At 53.7% G+C, this 18,552-nt stretch overlaps 2 protein-coding genes across 4 annotated transcripts in view; both read right to left on the bottom strand.

The window, feature by feature from the left end:
- On the bottom strand, window positions 1-9,174 carry XKR8 (XK related 8). Its single transcript, XM_030805282.1, has 3 exons — window positions 8,298-9,174; window positions 4,673-4,869; window positions 1-1,596 (listed from the first exon to the last, which is right to left on the bottom strand). The coding sequence occupies exons 1-3, from the start codon at window positions 8,588-8,590 to the stop codon at window positions 899-901; spliced, it is 1,188 nt and encodes a 395-aa protein (XP_030661142.1). The 5' UTR covers window positions 8,591-9,174; the 3' UTR covers window positions 1-898.
- A 303-nt stretch (window positions 9,175-9,477) lies between these two features.
- The window catches only part of SMPDL3B (sphingomyelin phosphodiesterase acid like 3B), a 29,580-nt gene continuing 20,505 nt past the window's right edge, over window positions 9,478-18,552 (bottom strand). For all 3 annotated transcript variants that reach the window (XM_030805383.1, XM_003271688.3, XM_012498358.2), the window contains 5 exons: window positions 15,621-15,764; window positions 14,456-14,628; window positions 12,759-12,939; window positions 12,541-12,674; window positions 9,478-10,166 (listed from right to left, as the gene is read on the bottom strand). In XM_030805383.1, the coding sequence (XP_030661243.1) occupies window positions 9,804-10,166; window positions 12,541-12,674; window positions 12,759-12,939; window positions 14,456-14,628; window positions 15,621-15,764 (995 nt within the window). In that variant the 3' untranslated portion in view covers window positions 9,478-9,803. The remainder of the gene's footprint in view (window positions 10,167-12,540; window positions 12,675-12,758; window positions 12,940-14,455; window positions 14,629-15,620; window positions 15,765-18,552) is intronic.

The following is an 18,552-nucleotide window of genomic DNA, read 5'->3' as shown; positions in this document are numbered from 1 at the left end:
TTGGAGGATTTCATGAGGCTTTAATCATAACCTAATAATACTGTTGAAAACAACACGTCTGTCACTTGCAGAGACCCACAGGGACACACATTCTCTTCCTCTCACATAGACTGAGGTAGGAGGCACACTGGCTAAGGCACAAAAAGTCCTCAGTGGCTGTGCAAGGCTCAGACCAGGCTCACAAGGCTCTTGGTTGAAAAGCAGCCCCTTGAGAACAGGAGCAGAGGCCAGGCCAGCTTCACTGAGATCCCAGGGGTTCTGACTGGGGCCACCCTGAGTTGGGCATCCCTGGCTTCCAGCATTTGAGATCTAACCCGGGACTGGTTGGTGCAAGTAGGGGACGAAGCTAGGGTGGTAGCTGGTCTTGTTCCAGGTTGCAAGGAAAGAATGATGTTCCTGGCACATAAACTGCTCTTGGCGAAGATTTGTTTCATGAATTGAATGAATGGTGTGGGGGAGGGGAGGAAGAATTCTAGGGGACAGCCCCTGTGGCCTCCTAGCCCAGGATAGGGGAGCTAAGGGGTGGGGCAGCACCTATACCAGTCATTTTAGAGGTGGCCAGGGAGGGAGGTGGAAGTTTTGCGGGCACCAGCTATACCAATGGCAGGAGGGAAAAGGTAGTCTTCTTTCCTCCCAAAGTGTCTTGTACATAACTGGAGCTCTTGACCCTCCAGGGCCCAGCCCTCCTCATCTTGTTCACTGTGAACTCCTTGAAAGCAGGCCTCTGCCCCACTCAGCACCGTCCCTGCTGCCCGGCCCAGCACAGGCGTCCCACTCTGGCTGAGTGCATAGAGGCCACAGCAGCGTCGTTAGCTTATCCTCGCCTGCCTTCTGCCAGCAGAGTCACTCTCCATCGCTGCCGGCTGGGTCTGATCCTGCTTCAAAGGACGCCGTTCACCTATCCCTTCACTGGCGCAGCAGCCTCCTCCTTAGCCTTGGGGAAAAAGTTCTGTGCTAAATGGGTCATGCGCCTGTTCTGAGGCAGCCGATACCCCTCTGGAGAAAGTAGACTCCGGGCCCCGTCTACCTGGTCAGGGTCGGGCTTCCAGCAGCACTTAGGGTGCAGCCAGTGGTAGTACACAAGCCGCAGAACCAGGCCCAGAAAGAAGCAGCCGCCTCCCACAGGCAGCCACAGCTGCAGTGGAATCCCGCTGGGCAGCCAGGAGCTATGAGTCACCCAGGTGGCCACCAGGAGAATGCTGTCACTCAGGAGGAAGGCGAAGTGGATGATGGCCCGGCCTCGAGTGCGGCCCTCAGCCACGTTGAACCAGGAGAAATAGAGGATGGTGGCCACAGTCACCCGGTACAGCCACTCGGAGCTGGGGTCCGGCATGAAGTCTGTGCCCTGAAGCCAGACCCAGAGCAGCAGTACCAGCCACAGGCCCAGGAAGTGCAGGGCCACATAGCTGGGGAAGAGGGCAGAGAACAGGGCCACAGCCAGGACTCGGGGCCACAGCAGCAGCAGGTTCCACAGGAAGTAGATCACAGAGGAGCCCAGGCCCAGGAGGGGCTTGGAGGGGAGGCAGGTGCGCAAGGCCCGGTGGTAGTCGAGCAGTGCCCACGAGATGCCCAGGAAGGACGTGCAGATGCCAACCCCTGCAAAGAGTAGAAGGGAACAGTGAGTCCTGGGGCCAGCCTGCTTGGCACTCCCCAGGGGTCGCAGGTACCGTGGGGGTCCTCCCAGCAACCCTGGGGCAGGTATTAGAATCCCTCATTTGTTGAAGGCAAATCTGCAGCTGGAGAAGACCCAGTGAGTTCCCACAACCAAAAACAAAGCTGTGACTCCTAATATAGAGCCTGCCCCTCACCACAGTGCTTTGCTGTAGGTGCTATCCGGGTGGTATTTGTCAAAGATGAAAGGATGTGACTTGTGGCCCACCCAGCACTCAGCACCCCTGGGCCTTGGCTGCACCCTGGGCATCTTCCAGGGCCCCATAACCCTTTCTTTCTGGGAAGAACACAAGGCTTTCTTGTGTCTGAAAATCAAGTCTCAGTTCCCTCTTTCTTAGTCTCAAAAAGGGAGTAGAAAATCCCATGAGGTGGCAACAGGCTCCGGCTAAAGCTGCCCTCAGGGCCAGGAGAGATGTCCCTGCTGTGTGGACAGAAGGTCTCCCCACTCCCCACTCCCCTCCCCTCCCAGACCAGAGGCCATCGGACTGACCCCTAATCTTGATTTTCCAAGATCCAGAAGTTTACAACAGAGGTCCTATCCCACCTCCTGGTTGCCAATCCTGGAACAGAAGCACAAGGGCCTCCAGGGAGGGATGGAAGTGGCACCGGCACGTCTCCTGACTGCTGATTCCCCTGTCCCCGTCCACCGCAGTCATTCGACAGATGTTTACTGGGAACCTATTAGGCGCCCAGAACCCACTCCTAGCCTGGAAGCAGATCTGTGCCCATTAGCCTCGCCCAGGTCTCAGCAGGGCTGATGTTCTTCCAGTTCGCCCAGCATGCCACCTTCCGTGACCTTGACAAGCTCTGCCCAGGCTGTTAGGTTGCCAGAAGCACATGCCCCACTTCCCCGGCCTACTCCTCCATTACCCCGCAGGCCCCAGCTTGAAGAGCCCCTGGAATTACCCACCCTGACCCCACACCACCCACTCAGCTGTGTCAGGTATCCCTGTACCATGCCACCCACCTCTGTCTGGAGTCTCATCACACAGTAATTATCTATTTCCTTATCTCTGAGCTCCTCAAGGGTAGAAAACAGACTCTGCTCACTTGGGATCCCCCAGCAGCCCAGTACCTGGCACATAACAGCAGCGAAAGAGATGTTTGCTAAATAAAAAGTAGGGAAAATCTGTCTCGCCCCCTTACCCCCTGCCACACTCGCAGTGCAGACTGTCTGCACTTGGCCCTGGTTCTAGACACCCCCAACCCTCAACAGACAAAAATGTGTGCCCAGTGAGTGCCCAGTAACCCAGGGCAAGTCACTCACCTTTCTGCACCTCTTTAAAAATGGAGATCAATATAGCACAAACCTACAGGGCTGCTGTGAACACGAGCAATGATGACTGTAAGCGCTTCCCACAGGGCCTGGCTAGTAGCTGGCACTCGACTGTGACAGCCGCTATTATTGTTTTTTCCATCAATATACAGACTCAGACTAGCAAGACGAAAGGGCCCTTGGAGATCAAGTCCAACCTCCATCTTCCACAGGAAGGCTCTCCGGGTCATACAGCGAGTGACGGTAGAGTGAGGACTGGTTCCTTGAGAGGCTGTGGCATTTATGGCAAAAGGGAAGGCTTGGACCCTGAATCGGATGTGGGTGGGGGCCCTCTTTAGCTTGGCCACTGTCTGGGTCTGTGAAAATGGGCAAGTCACTTTCCTTTTATGGGCAGAAACCCTCCCAAAGCTCCCCACTATAAACTTCACCCCTGCTTAGGGGGTCCTGTGAGCCTCTGCTACCTGCCTCTCCCTTTTCCAGTCACTCAGCTGTAGCTACTTGTTTTAGTCTATCATCCTGGCAGGGCAGGGGCTGGGTTCATCTTGTTCACTGCTGTGTCCCCAGCACAGTAACAGGCACAGAAGAGATGCACAATGAAAACCTGACTGGAAGAAGGCATTCAATATATTGTTTCTTGTTTCTTTTTTAAAATTTTGAAGAGATGAGGTCTCACGTTGCTACCCAGGATGGTCTCCAACTCTGGCCTCAAGCGACCTGTGCACCTTGGCCTCCCAACGTATTAAATTGTTTCTTAACTAAAAAGTTACCTACGCTATCTCAGGCACCTTACACACTTCATTATCTTCAAAATTATAAAAATTACAATTAAGACTTGTAGGCCAGGCACAGTGGCCGACACCTGTAATCCCAGCATCTTAGGAGGCTGAGACAGGAGGTTACTTGAGCTCAGGAGTTCAAGACCAGCCTGGGTAACAAAGTGGGACTTCGTCTCTACAAAAAAAAAAAAAAAAAGAAAGAAAAATTAGCCAGCATGGTGATACACGCCTGTAGTCCCAGCTACTCAGGAGGCTGAGACAGGAGGATCACTTGAGCCTGGGAGGTCGAGGCTACAGTGAGCCATGATCAGGCCGCTGTACTCCACTACGGGCGATGACAGAGTGAGACTCTGTACCAGGAAATGGGCTTTCTTTGCATCATCTCATTTAATCCTTTCATCAACCTTATGAGGCAGGAGGATTTAAGCCCATTTTTCAGATGAGAACAAACATACTCAGAGAGGTCAAGGCATTTGTCCAAACTGAAACAGCTGTAGAGTGACTTTAGGTTACAAGCCAGATCTGCCTGACTAAAGCCTGTTCTCCTGTTTTCTTTTTTTTTTTCTGAGACGGAGTCTGGCTCTGTCGCCCAGGCTGGAGTGCAGTGGCGCAATCTCGGCTCACTGCAAGCTCCACCTCCCGGGTTCACGCCATTCTCCTGCCTCAGCCTCCCGAGTAGCTGGGACTACAGGTGCCCGCCACCACGCCCGGCTAATTTTTTGTATTTTTAGTAGAGACGGGGTTTCACCGTGGTCTCGATCTCCTGACCTCGTGATCCGCCCGCCTCGGCCTCCCAAAGTGCTGGGATTACAAGCGTGAGGCACCGCGCCCGGCCTTGTTCTCCTGTTTTCTAAGCAGCCTTTATAAAAGAATAAAAACGGTTCCGACATTTGACAGAGACCCCCCCCCCCAAGCCACGACAGGGGGCCAGCCACAGGCCTTCACTCACACTGGTAGTACTCGGCCCGGCCGCTCTGCAGCATGATGGCCAGCACCAGCGTGAGCTGTGGCGCCGTCTCCAGGAAGGTCTCGAAGAGCCGCAGCATGCTGACGTCCAGGGAGAGGAAGTCGGCGTAGGCCAAGTCAAACTCGGAGGGCGCCTCCTGCTGCCACACCAGCAGCCCCTGCCGCAGCTCCTGCACGCACCTAGGCAGCACACACACATGCCCAGAGGGCCAGGTTAGTGTCCTGTGAATTCCTCAGCCTCCCACCCATCTAATGAGTGGACGCAGGCTCCAACCTGGCTCCTCACATCCGTGCTATGGGACCTTCGGCAATGTCCTAACCTCACTGAACTCATTTCATCTGTCAAATGAGGATCGAGGCCGGGTGTGGTGGCTCATGCCTGTAATCCCAGCACTTTGGGAGGCTGAGGCGGGATGATAACGAGGTCAGGAGATCGAGACCATCCTGGCTAACACGGTGAAGCCTCGTCTCTACTGAAAATACAAAAAATTAGCTGGGTGTGGTGGTGCACGCCTGTAGTCCCAGCTACTTAGGGGGCTGAGGCAGGAGAATCTCTTGAACCTGCAAGGCTGAGGTTACAGTGAGCCGAGATTGTGCCACTGTACTCCAGCCTGGTGACAGAACAAGACTCCGTCTCAAAAAAAAAAAAAAAAAATGGGGATCAATACACCTTCTACTCCTGCTGGCTAACCACTGTCCCAAGCTCATCACAAACCTTGTCCTGTTTACTTCTCACAAAAGCCCATTTTACAGATGGGGAAACAGGATCAAGAAGCTAGTAAGGTCTGGGTGCAGTGGCTCACGCCTGTAATCCCAACACTTTGACGGGCCAAGGCAAGAGGATCACTGGAGGCCAGGAGTTTGAGACCACCCTGGGCAACACAGCAAGCCCCATCTCTACAAAGAATTTTTTCAATTAGTTGGGCGTGGTGGTACAAGCCTGTGGTCCAAGCTACTCAGGAGGCTGACACAGGAGGGCAGCTTGAGCCCAGGAGTTCAAGGCCACTGTGAGCCATGATTGACTGTGCCACTGCACTCCAGCCCAGGCAACAGAGACCCTGCCTCTTTTTTCTTCTTTTTGGAGACAGAGTCTGCATCTGTCGCCTGTCGCCCAGGCTAGGGTGCAGTGGCACAAACTCGGCTCACTGCAACCTCCACCTCCCAGGTTCAAGCGATTCTCCTGCCTCAGCCTCCGGAGTAGCTGGGATGCTGGGATTATAGGCATGCGCCACCACACCTGGCTAATTTTTGTAGAGATGAGCTTTTGCCATATCCAGCAGGCTGGTCTCGAACTCCTGACCTCAAGTGATCCGCCCACCTCAGCCTCCCAGACTGCTAGGATTACAGGCATGAGCCACCAAGCCTGACCAGACCCTGCCTCTTTTTAAAAAACAAACAATTATAAGCAGCTAATAAGTACTGCAATGAGGATTTGGATCCAAACCTGAATTGGAAAGGCATGCTAGAAAGTTGCCTGAGGCAGTAGTTCTCAAACTTTAGTGTGCCCAAGATCTCCTGGGGTCCTGTGGGCAAGAGGACATTTGCCTCTTGGGCACTTCTGGGCACAGGCCAGATGGAATCAGACTCTGCCTTGCCCCGGCCACACCGGGGAAGGGCTGGAGGAGGGTTAGATTGGAAGGAGGGATCCCATTTAAGAGGCTGGCCCTGGCCGGGCGCGGTGGCTCACGCCTGTAATCCCAGCACTCTGGGAGGCCGAGGCGGGCGGATCACGAGGTCAGGAGATCCAGACCATCCTGGCTAACACGGTGAAACCCCGTCTCTACTAAAAATACAAAAAATTAGCCGGGTGTGGTGGGAGGCGCCTGTAGTCCCAGCTACTCGGAGAGGCTGAGGCAGGAGAATGGCGTGAACCCGGGAGGCGGAGCTTGCAGTGAGCTGAGATTGCGCCACTGTGCTCCAGCCTGGGCGACAGAGCAAGACTCCGTCTCAAAAAAAAAAAAAAAAAAAAAAGAGGCTGGCCCTGAGTGGTTAAGGAAGGAGATTGGGGCAGAGTTAAGAGAGTCCAGAGGTTGGACAGACAGGCCTGGGGTACCCACTGGCATGAAGAGTAAGTGGAGGATGCACGAAGGACCCTCCATCCAGAACTTTGCTCTCGGTTGCCTATTGGGAGGGAACCCCATTCACTCATCACAAGCTCATTCACCAGACAGGTACTGTGACTTCCCCTGGAAGGACCCAAGGACACACTGAGGAGCAGGCAGGCTGGGCTGGGGTTCTCCCTCAGCAGGAGTCTTTGCCTATGGTCCCCCAGTGACCTGGCAGGGGCCCCTGCCTCGGCCAATTCACAGGCAGGAACGGAGACCCGTTTCCAAAGCCAAGCTAGTACAGTCTGTCTGACTCAAGCTCAGCAGAAATACTGGCCACAAAGATGCATGAGGTAGTTACAGATTCACGGCTCATGGAGGCCTGCCCAGGACTTCACAACTGCACCCCTTCATGCCCACCCGGGGTTTTCTGATGTCTCTACGATCCCTCAGGCAAAACTGCCACATTCAAGGCCCCTCTCCTCCACTCCTGGAGACCCCGTGCAGCTTTGTCAAGGCAAGATCTCAAGAGTTTGTAAAAACGGATTCAAGAGCGGATCCTGGCCCCGGCCACCCCATCCCAACCCACACCACCCTCTGCCCTGGCTTCATCACTGCCTCTGAGCCCTGGGTTTGTTTCCCCATCTCTACGAGGCTCCACCAGGTCCAAAGACGAGCAGAATCCACACACATTTTCCAGGACCCAGCCTGTGCCCAGCCCTGGCTGGCTCCACGGGCATGGATGAGTCAGAGGCCATCTCTGCCCTCTTGCCGGGTCTAGGGTGGGAAGCCAAGTTTCAGGGGGAAGAATACAACCAGGCAGACAGGGTGAGAGGCGGCCTTTGTGAGGGACAAGCGCTGTCGTGGGGTCAGGGCTGCTGAAACTCCCAGGGAGGCCCAGGTCATCAAGAAGCGAGCTGAGGTTGCTGAGTGCTCACTCTGAGCCAGGGCAGTGGACAGGTGTCATTTCACTGCATCTTCACCAAACAGGCAGGCGCTATCCCCATCCCAATGGGAACAGCAACCAAACAGCCCCACTGAGAGGTCAGTGACTTCCCAGGGCCCTGCCCATGCTGAAACACGGGGTGCTGAACGGAGTCCGCAGGCCCTGCCATTTCAGGCCAGGCACTGTGCGAGGCGCCTTCTCACTCTTTCGCTCACTCCTCACAACAGGCCTGCCCGTCACACCTGTCTCAGGGCGACTACCTCCTTTCTATGGAGGAGGAAACTGAGGCTCAGAGAAATGCAGCAGTGAGGCGAGAGGGGGCAAAGCCAGAAGCGGATCCCAGAGAGGTCCGACTTCAAGGCCCATGCGCCTCCCTTTCTTCCCTGGGCCTCAGTTTTTTCACCTGTGCCAGGGACGCTAGGGCTGGGATGAAGGCAGTCTACCGGGATTCCCTTTCCGTAAATGGCTGCACGCTCACCTGCAGGCCAGGCGCCCACAGGACTTGCTTCCCTCTCCCAGTCCCCTTCCCGGCATATGGCGTGTCACCTGCACAGGTGACCCAGCTGACGGAGGTGCTGGGCTCCGACACTCCTCCCCTCCCGGGGCGAAGCACTCACCTGTACAGGTAACCCAGCTGCAGGAGATGCAGCAGCGCCAGGCAGCGGCGCGGGGGCTGCGACCCGTGCAGGCCGGCGGGGTCAGCGCGTAGCCAGAGCCAGCTGAAGAGCTGCAGCGCCACCGAGCCCAGGCCCATCAGCGCCAGCACCAGCGCCGCCCACAGGTAGCGGCCGCCGAGCGCATACTGGACGGCGGCCCACAGGTCGGCGCCCAGGTCGAGCAGGAAGGCGGCGGTGCCCAGCACGCCCAGGACCAGGTCCCGAAGGAGGGCGGCGCGGGACGACCAGGGCATGGCCCGCCAGCATCTGCCCTCTCCTGCTCCTCCGCGGTTGGGGCCTGCCCTCAGGGCCCGGGGTTGCCGAGGCAGGAAGGAGGCGGGCGCAGCCCTCGGGGCGGCCCGGGGCCGGGGCCTGCTGGGCGGGACTTCCCCGTCCCGCCCCGTCCGGGGAGGAGCGAGGCCCGCGGTTGTCCCAGGTCCCCCGCCCGAACCCCACCTAAACGCCGCTCGATACTCTGCTCCCGCCGCCAGCCCAGGGGTCCACCGACCCAGCCCAGCCAAGCCCGCTAGGCCGGAAGACCGACTGCCCTTCGCTTCGCAGGCTTCAAATGGCCTAGTTTTACCTTTGAGGCGCCCGGAGGCCCAAGAAAGCGAGAGGGCGGGAAGACTAGAGCCTGGACCAGGGCTGCGATCCCGCACACCTGAATTGTTGCAAAACAAAACGAAACGCAAAGGCACATTCTAATCCCTAAGTGCGGGACTTTGCAACAACGCATGCGCCTCGATCCGGGGATACACGGAGAGCACGGGGCCGTGGAGGGAGGGCGGGCGTTAGGTTCATGCAAATGAGTTAACCTCATTTCCATACGGAAAGGAATAGAGGCCGGGCGCGGTGACTCACGCCTGTAATCCCAACACTTTGGGAGGCCCAGGCGGGCGGATCACCTGAGGTCAGGAGTTCGAGACCAGCCTGGCAAACATGGCGAAACCCCGTCTCTACTAAAAATACGAATTAGTCGGGCGTGGTGGCGCGCGCCTGTAGTCCCAGCTAGGAGGCTGAGGCAGGAGAATTGCTTGAACCCGGGAGGCAGAGGTTGCAGTGAGCCGAGATGGCGCCACTGAACTCAGGCCTGGGCGACAGAGCGAGCTCCGTCTCAAAAGAAAAGAAAAGGAATACAACACAGAATCAAACGCATGATGAGCTTTGTTTTGTGAATAAAACATAAAACGCAAAAGAAGTATGCTTGTGGGGGGGTCTTGGGTCGTCATTTCTTTTCTGTTTCTGGTTTGTTTTTGGATTTTGGAGAGAGTCTGGCTTTGTCACCCAGGCTGGAGTGCAGTGGCGCGATCACGGAGAGCTGCAGCTCCTGGGGCTTCGCTTCCTGACTCGGTTGTCCTATTTCAGTTCACTCCTCAGGCGCAGAGGAAATGGTGGAAGGCCCAGCTCTGGATGATCCTGGGCGCTGCCCCCGTTACCCGTTACCAGGAAGAAGGTGAGCCTGGCAGGTCACAGCACGAGCGTGCACAGGCCTAGCAGGGCCATCAGCAGCAGCGGGAGGTGAGGCCCGGGTGTGGTGCCAGAGGCATACAGACAGGTGGTGTAAGCGCCAACGTCCACCTGGCGCATGGCACACACGTGCTGCTTGCTGCAGGCCTCGTCGCAGACCCCAGCATAGTAGCTGACTGAGTTATAGACGTAGTAGCGCTGCAGTGTGCCCTGGTCGCCAGCGATGCGGCCCAGCACCGTATGCATGGAGTGGGCGCTGGCGTCCGGCACCCCATAGGCCTCGGTCAGCTGGTACTCGAGCTCCCAGCGTGGCGTCCCCTGAGCATTTGCCTGGCTCAGGTTCATGAAGTAGGTCACCATGTCCTGGAAAAAGGGTTTGGGGTAGGCCGGCTGTGGGCAGCTGTCTGCTTCCATCCCCAGCCTGCACCATGCATTTGCCCCCAGGTTCTTTAGAGCAGTGATCATGACCACTAGTAGTTATTGAGCACTTAGCTGTGCACACAGCGCGCTTGGCAGACATCCTCTGAATCCAGTGAGGTAACTGTGCTTATTACTTTTGTTTCACAAATGAGGAAACTGAGGCCTAAAGAGGTTAACTCACTTGGCCAGGGTCATACAGGTATTCATACAGGTATTCAGTGGTAGCAGGATTGGACCCCAGGTTGTTTACCCCAGGTCTCACCATGCTAGGGTACACATAGAAGATGCTCAGTAAATATTTACATAATGAATAGATAAAAGCAACTTAAAAAGAGCGACACTAAGCATGAGCGAGATTATGAACTGTAGACTCCTAGGACCCAGGTGCATGTTCACGGCTAGACTCTGCAGGGTTCATCAGTCCAGCAGGTTCCAGGTACATTTATGAACCTGCTTCAGGCCACTGCAGACGGGGTAAGAGGAGCTGCCCGTATGCATGGCACATTCCATCATTTCATGTAGTCCTCCTCGAACCCTGTGAGGTTCTGTTACTCCCATTTTACAGATGAAGCAAGTGAGGCACAGAGCTCAAAAGATCAAAAAGCTTATGAGTGGTGGAGCCAGGATTCAAGCTCAGGGCTGACTCCCTGCCTGAGGAGAATGGAGGCCCTGTTAGGGGGTGATGGTGCAGCCTGCCATTCCCCTTGCTCAGACCCTTGGAGTGCCCATGTGGACAACGGGCCACTCTTAAAACCCCTCAGACCTCTTCTTAATCTACGTTTACTAGATTCAAGGACCTGGGTTAGCTCATCCAGTCGTTGGCTTTAAATGTCCTCTCTCCACCCCCAGATCACATCTCTATCCTCACTTCTTCAAGCTCCAACTTGCCCCTTCCCTGACCACTTTCACTTGATGCCATTTAGCCATCCCAAAGGTAACAGGTCCAAAACCAGACCTCTGACTGGCCCTCCGAAGCCTGATCACCCTGCCAGTCATCTCAGTAACGGCAGCCACAGCCTATCCGTTGCACAGGCCAAAAGCCTTGGAAGCCTCCTGGATTCGTCCCTTTTTCTCACAGCCCATATCCACTCTAGCAAATCCTGCATCCAAAATTCATCCGGGACCTGGCACTTTTCACCATCTCACTGCCTCCACCCTGGCCAAGCCACCATCCTGTCATCTGGGATTTGTCCTTCCCTCCAAACGGCCTCACTGCTCCCCCACCTGCCCCTACAGCCTGTTCCCCGCACAGCCGACATGAAGATTCCATAAAATAAGTCACAGGATTTCATTCTTCTGCACCAAACCCTCCAAATCCAGAGTCTTCATGGAGGCCTGCAAGATCCGACTTCCCCTCCCACTCTCCCCTTGTGGCTCTCACTGTGGCCACATGGCCTCCGTGCTCTTCCCCTAACGTACCAAGCACATTCCCACCCCAGGGGTCTTGCTGTTCCCTTCACCTCCCCGAGACACCCACATGGCTCACTCCCTCAATACACTCAGAACTCAAATGGCACCTTATGTGGACACTTCCCCTTCCCAGCTATCTAACACAGTACACACCTCCCATAGCCGTCACCCTGTCACCTCACTGTTGTGATTTTCTCCTTAGCCCTTCTCTCAGTACTATAATTAATTCTACATGTTTATTGTCCATCTCCTGTAAGATGTCAGGTCCAGGAGAGGGGTGACTTTGTTTTGTAAATTTATGTATCTTCTGAGATTAGAACAGGGCCTGGCCGATGGCACAGACTTAATGCATTTTGTTGGATAAATAAAGGAATAATATTTTTCATCTCAACAACCACAAGCTCATCCTACAAGGTGAGGGACTGCCCAAAGAATTAGGGGCTGAAGGCTCATCTGTGTATGGAAAATGTGGACAATGGGCTTGAAGTCAGACTGTGGGAAGCCTTGAGTACTAGGACAAGGAGACACAACTTTATCTTGAAGGCACTGGGGAGCCATTGAAGGTTTTTGAGCAGGACAGAGACAAGACGAAAGTGGTGCTATAGGAGATTAGTTTGTTCTCTCTTGTGTAGCAGATGGGCCATAGCAGGGCAGGGCCAGAGGCAGGGAGACCAGGTATGAGGCTGTGACAGTCATCCAGGGGAAAAGGAGACTTGGGGAGGCACTGCCCTGACTCGGCGGCAGGTGCCTCCAGGGTTCTGATCCTGCGCTGGAGAAGGGTGGAAGGAGCTCAACCTTCCTGAGGCTCAGTGGTCAGGGGAGAGTGGGTAAGCTGAGAGTTAGGGAAGGCGGTGATGCATTTAAACCCCTCCCACCCTCCTCCTCTGGCCTCCACAGGACTCCTGACCTTCAGGCTCAGTGTGGCTCGGTCATATTCGAACACCCGGATGGCTGGATTGTTGGCCCCATTGACCACTCCAGGTAATGTGGTTTTCCATGGGGTGACTCCAGGTGTGATGAACATGGCGCTTATGGGGACACCTGTCAGGAGAGAGACAGCAGGACTGAGAGGGTCTGGGGAGAGAAGGAGGGAGGGAGCTGACAGTTGCCCTCCAGGTTGAATACCTGCATCATCATAGAGCATCCGAAAGCTGTCAGTGTGGTGGTGCCCGAAGAACTGCCCTGCTATGATGCGATGATGCTTCCGGACCACCTTCAGGTATTTTTCGTTGAAGCCCTCCCGGAACCATGCCTTGTTTTGCGTCTTCTCAAAGAACCCTGGGGGCACGTGGCCGACGATGTACACCTAAAAGGGAGGGGTTCCCAGAAGAGGCTCACAGATGCCCTCTCCAGACCCTCATTTCTACTTCTCAAAACCTGCAAATTGCCCCAAAGGCAGGTAGAAGGGCCCAAATGTATCTCCTCCCTGAAGGCCTCCCGGATTCCATCTCCCAGGCAGATTCAGGCGTTCTCCCTGTGCCCTGCAATGAATGCACCACATACCTTCCCACCTCTGTGCCTGCCACCTGGAGTACCCTTCTCCTTTTCACTTCTGTAAATCCTCCCCACACTTCAAAACCTAACTCAAAGAGCACCTCCTCCATGAAGCCTTCCTAATTCTTCAAAGACTACTCTTCTCTTGGAGAGCTTGAACACTGCAACGAAACCATTCTTTTTTTTTTTTTTTTTTTTTTTTTTTTTTTTTTTTTTTTTTTTTGAGACGGAGTCTCGCTCTGTCGCCCAGGCTGGAGTGCAGTGGCGCAATCTCGGCTCACTGCAAGCTCCGCCTCCCGGGTTCACGCCATTCTCCTGCCTCAGCCTCTCCGAGTAGCTGGGACTACAGGCGCCCGCCACCACGCCCGGCTAATTTTTTTGTATTTTTAGTAGAGACGGGGTTTCACCGTGGTCTCGATCTCCTGACCTTGTGATCCGCCCTCCTCGGCCTCCCAAAGTGCTGGGATTACAAGCGTGAGCCACCGCGCCCGGCCAACGAAACCATTCTTGCATGGCTGTGTGATATGCTACGCGGTAATGTGCATTCGTTTCTTACATTCCTTGAGTCACTCAGCTGACAACACCTGGGCATTTGGCCACCATGGCAGGAGTTAGAACAGGGGACAGGGTTAACTGTATGGGTTTTGGAGTCAGACTGCAGCTTAGACACCAGCTGTGTGGCACCTCTCTGAGCTGCTGTTTTCCCATCTGGAATAGCACGTAGCTGGTGGGGTTTTGAGAATGATGGACTCGCTACTGAGCCGGGGTTTCCATGTTCTGCTACCTGAGATCATCTGTGTAATGTCCTAAACAACATGCCCAGTGTTGGCCTAGTGCGTGCTCATGGGCACCAGCTGTGAGATCCTCTTGGGATGGGCTGGTCAGTGCAAGGACTTGGGCAAATGAGACACTGAGCCAGCCCTTGAGGAGCTGTCAGGCCAGCAGACTAGCTGGACACACTTAAGGGCAGGGCATCCCCTGGAGGTCTGGCACACAGTACTGGCTGCAGCTGCGCATGTGGTGGGAGTGGAAAGAGCACTGGACGTGGAGTCTGGAGACTGGTCTTCTAGTCTGGGCTTCATCACTTACTGTGTGACTTGGGACCGTCACCATTCTTTATGAGCCTCGGGGTCCTCATCTGCAGTGGGCTCCAGATCCCAGCACACCGGGCTGTGGTGCAGATGGAGGAAGCCCTCTGCTGGTGCCAGGCTTATGAAGGACCCTCTGGGATATGGGCATCTTTGGGTGGGTGAGTGAGTTTGTGCCAAGTGGGAGACTTGTGCAGGAAATAACCCCAGATGAGAAAAGAAAGAAGCAGGGCCTCTTACCATGTCCCCGGCTTTGGATGCATTGGTCAGCACATCTTCCAGCCACTGGAACTGCTGGCCAGGGTCCGCCATGTCTGCTGTCAGCGCATTGCTGGTATAGTACAGATTGGTGTTGAGGACCACAATTCGCCCAGCCCCGCTGGGACCCAGCAGCTTCTCACAGTAGAAGGCACCTGTCACAGCCAGGGACAATATGAAGGAGGCCCCCACCTCTGGCCAGACAGGCTTCCGCCCCTTCCACCTCACTGTCCCACTTTGTTTTTCCATTGCATCTTCCCCTCCCATCTTTCCCGTGGGTGGGACATCAGTCTGGAAGATCAGAGCCTCTGGAGCCAGGAGGATTCAATTCCTGGCTCTGGAACTCATTCGCTGTGCAACTTGGGAAAGTAACTTCACCTCTCTATACCTCGGTTTCCTTATCTGTATAGTGAGAATAGCAGTGATGTGTGTTTGCCCATCCAGATCCACTGTCCACCCTTCACTGCTCAGCTGTCTTTCCCAAGAGCCGATCTATGTGGACTAAATCAACAGGCTTCTGTGCCACAGGCTTCTGGTTGGCTTTAACCACTGGGGAGTCCCAACAGCAGGAGACCGAGGAAAGGGAAGAGTAGGGTTAAAGTCATCTTGGGCTGGCTGTGTTTCTGAACCAGTCATTCTCAACCAGGTGCTTCTGGCCCCTGGGAACACTGGGCAATGTCTGAGACATTTTTGATTGTCACAACTGGGGGTGTTCCTGAGGGTATCACTCTAGTGAGTTTGCAACATTCTGCAACACACGTGGCAGTCGTCTGCGACAGAGTCATCCAGCCCATGGTGTCAGTGGTGGCAAAAGGTTCAAACCTGCTGGAAATGAAACCACTCCTTCCAAGGGCTGTTGTGAAGTGTCTGGGACCAGGCTGAGGGCAGTGCCTGGCACGCAGTAAAGGCTCAATAAATAAATATGAACTTAGGAGCATCATCAGTGTCGTGGGGTTTAGAGGAAAGGCTTTGGAATTAATTCTAGATTCTGCTCCCAAGACTGCCTTTTCTAAGCTATATGACCCTGGCTTCCTTATCTGTAAATTGGGGATAAAATCAGTACTTATTCCAAGCGGTTGTTGTGAAGATGCAGATCAGACCCTGGCATACAGTAAGTGCTCCTGATAGGAGCAGATGGTGTTGGTACCTTTTTTGAAGAGAGCGATGGACTCGTTACTAAGCCAGGGTTTCCATAGTTCTGCTATCTGATCGTAGATCTTGTTACTTCCAGCTGGGAACTGGTTTTTGGGGTGAAAGTCATGATTTCCCAAAGCAGCATAGACTTTAGTATCTGGGAAGAAAGGGTGAAATATCAAAATATATATGCAAAAGCATTCGGGGGAGTGACTCCTTTTCTGTTGGCCGCTGGCCATCAGAGCTCAAGGGGAAGAGTGATAGCGCAGATGAGGAAAAGACACAGATAGGAAACCCACACTTGATAGAATCTGACTGAACTTTGCTTAGACTTTGGAGGGAAGAGCAGTGGGTTCTTTCATCGCAGTCCCTAAACCCATTCCCAGCAGAAAGTTTCCTGGTTAGAAGGAAAGCAGCAGATGATGAGAAGGGGAAAACTAGGTCTAAACGAGTCCGATCACCGTCAGCCACTTGGTAATTTAGTGTTCCCGATTCCCGTTGATTCCAGATCATCTTACTGTTAGGGAAAGGGTCTGCTTCACTCTGGGAGGCCTTAGGAGTTTCACTCATCCATGCAGTCAGCAAGTGTCTTATTGAGCACCAACTATGAGCCAATGCATAGAGCTGGAAACCAGGCTTCCAGCCCCAGAGGTCCTGCCGTTCAATAGGGTTGACAGGTATTGAGTAGAGGTGTAAGGGATGTCACAAAAAGGGAATGGCCACTTGCTCTGGGAGTAATAACAGAGGGTAGGAGTCGGTTTGGGGAGGTCTCCCTGAGGAAGGGGCCTGTGAATGAGGCCTGGAGGTGTAGGGGAACCCATCAGACTCATTTCCTCCCCATGAACAGCTTCATTTCTGTTTTTATTTTATGCTCAGTGTCTGGCACCTAATCGGTGCTCAATAAATATTTGACAATCAACAAAAATAACTCTTGGACTCAGAACAGGGCCGTGCCCTTATATGAGCTTAGTCTATCACAGGGAGTGACCTGGAACAAATGAGGGAGGCTGGAACCTCCCATTCCAGTTGGGAAATATCTCTGACACACCCTTTGCCCTGTACGCCGACAAGACCTGGAAATGCTGAGAACTCTGCCAAAGTAGGAGGTTGTCAAACGCATCACTGTAACTGCCTAGAGAAACCTCACCTCTCTAAAGTAAATGCCAGCAGCCATTAAGAATCCATTTAAGAAAAAAAACAAAATCCCTGAATCCCAAGGGCATTTGAGAAGGGAGGGACTCACTCCTATGTTTTCACTGCGTCTGCGTGCCCAGCTCCTTGCAAACATAAGCTCCATGAGGGTGCGACCTGGTGTCTTGTTCATTGCCATGTCTTCTACTCCTGGAATGGTGTCTCACCCATAGTGGATGCTCAATAACTATTTGTTGATTGACTAAATGAGTGAATGAATTACCTTATTTAATCCTAACAACCCTAGGGACAGGTACCATTATTTTCCTTTTTCACAGGCAGCAGACTGAGTCTTTATGAGATTACCCAGCTAAACCATAGCAGAGCTAGAATTGGGCCCTCCATGACAGGGTCTTGCTTTGCCGCCCAGGCTGCAGTGCAGTGGCACGATCATAGCTCATTGTAACCTCAAATTCCTGGGCTCAGGTGATCCTCCTGCCTCAGCCTCCCAAATAGCTGAGAGTATAGATACACACCACCACACACAGCTAATTTTTTTTATTTTTTGTAGAAGCAGGGTCTTGCTACGTTGCCCAGGCCAGTCTCAAACTCCTGACCTCAAGCGATCCTCCAGCCTTAGCTTCTCAAAGTGCTGGGTTTACAGGCATGTGATCACTGCACCTGGCCCAGGGCCCTGGATTCGTTTGCCTTGCGTGCCTGTGCTGTCAACCACTTGGCTGTGCTGATGAGGTGGGGACCAGTGTTCACAGCCGACTCTGGTGGGTAAAGTTGAACACAGCAGGAAGAACAACACATGACGTGGAACCCTGAATCTTGAGTTTCAGTCCCTTCCTCTTCTTAGGCCACTTACTCGACCTCTCTGTACTTCAGTTTAATTATCTACGAAATGGGAGCGTTCTGCTTGACTTGTGTTTTTAGAATTCTCAGCTAGATAATACCTTCATTTCATCTCTTCCAATTTGTTCTCATAGTACCATCTCTAAAAGGGAGGCGTGGCCATGAGAAAGCGCTGTGTCAGATTATAATCGGTAGCTGTTTTTTCTTAGTTATACATAATGATGCATCTTTCAGTCAATGGCATCTTGGATATTAGGAAATTCGATAAACGTGCAAGTGTGGTAGAAACTACAAAATCTTATAATTTACATTTGTGTGATAAATCATAGTCAATAGGCCAGGCATGGTGGCTCATGCCTGTAATCCCTACACTTTGGGAGGCTAAGAGAGAGAATTACTTGAGCCCAGGAGTTCAAGACCAACCTAGGCAACACAGCAAGACCCCCATCTCTACAAAAATTGAAAACAGGCCAGGCGCAGTGGCTCACGCCTGTAATCCCAGCACTTTGGGAGGCTGAGGCGTGCGGATCACTTGAGGACAGGACTTTGAAACCAGCCTGGCCAACATAGTGAAATGCCATCTCTACCAAAAATACTAAAATTAGCTGGCCATGGTGGTGGATGCCTGTAGTCCAGCTACTCGGGAGGCTGAGGCAGGAGAATCGCTTGAACCCATGGGGGTGGAGGTTGCAGTGAGCCAAGATCGCACCACTGCACTTTAGCCTGGGTGGCAGAGCAAGACTCAGTCTTAATAAATAAATAAATAAATAAAAATGAAAATAAAAATAATTAGCAGGGCGTGGTGGCGTGTGCCTGTAATCCCAGCTACTTAGGAGAGTGAGATGGAAGGATTGCTTGAGTCTGGGAGATGAAGGCAGCAGTGACCCTTGATTGTGCCACTGTACTCCAGCCTGGGTGACAGCAAGACCTTCTCTCAAAAAACAAAACAGTCAGTG

The sequence above is a fragment of the Nomascus leucogenys genome, chromosome 24 (genome assembly GCF_006542625.1).
Source record: "Nomascus leucogenys isolate Asia chromosome 24, Asia_NLE_v1, whole genome shotgun sequence".
Taxonomy (NCBI): Eukaryota; Metazoa; Chordata; class Mammalia; order Primates; family Hylobatidae; genus Nomascus; species Nomascus leucogenys.
Note: the sequence above shows the minus strand (reverse complement) of the source record. Positions and strands in the feature narration are given on the sequence as shown.

What these genes read in the sequence shown, in the direction of transcription:
- XKR8 (XM_030805282.1), bottom strand. Translation starts at nt 8,590, where the DNA reads ATGCCCTGGTCGTCCCGCGCCGCCCTCCTTCGGGACCTGGTCCTGGGC. An exon ending in CAGCTGGGTTACCTGTACAG is followed by an intron (nt 4,870 to 8,297) that starts GTGAGTGCTTCG and finishes TGTGCTGCCTAG; the next exon opens with GTGCGTGCAGGAGCTGCGGC. An exon ending in CCGGGCCGAGTACTACCAGT is followed by an intron (nt 1,597 to 4,672) that starts GTGAGTGAAGGC and finishes TACTCTTTGCAG; the next exon opens with GGGTTGGCATCTGCACGTCC.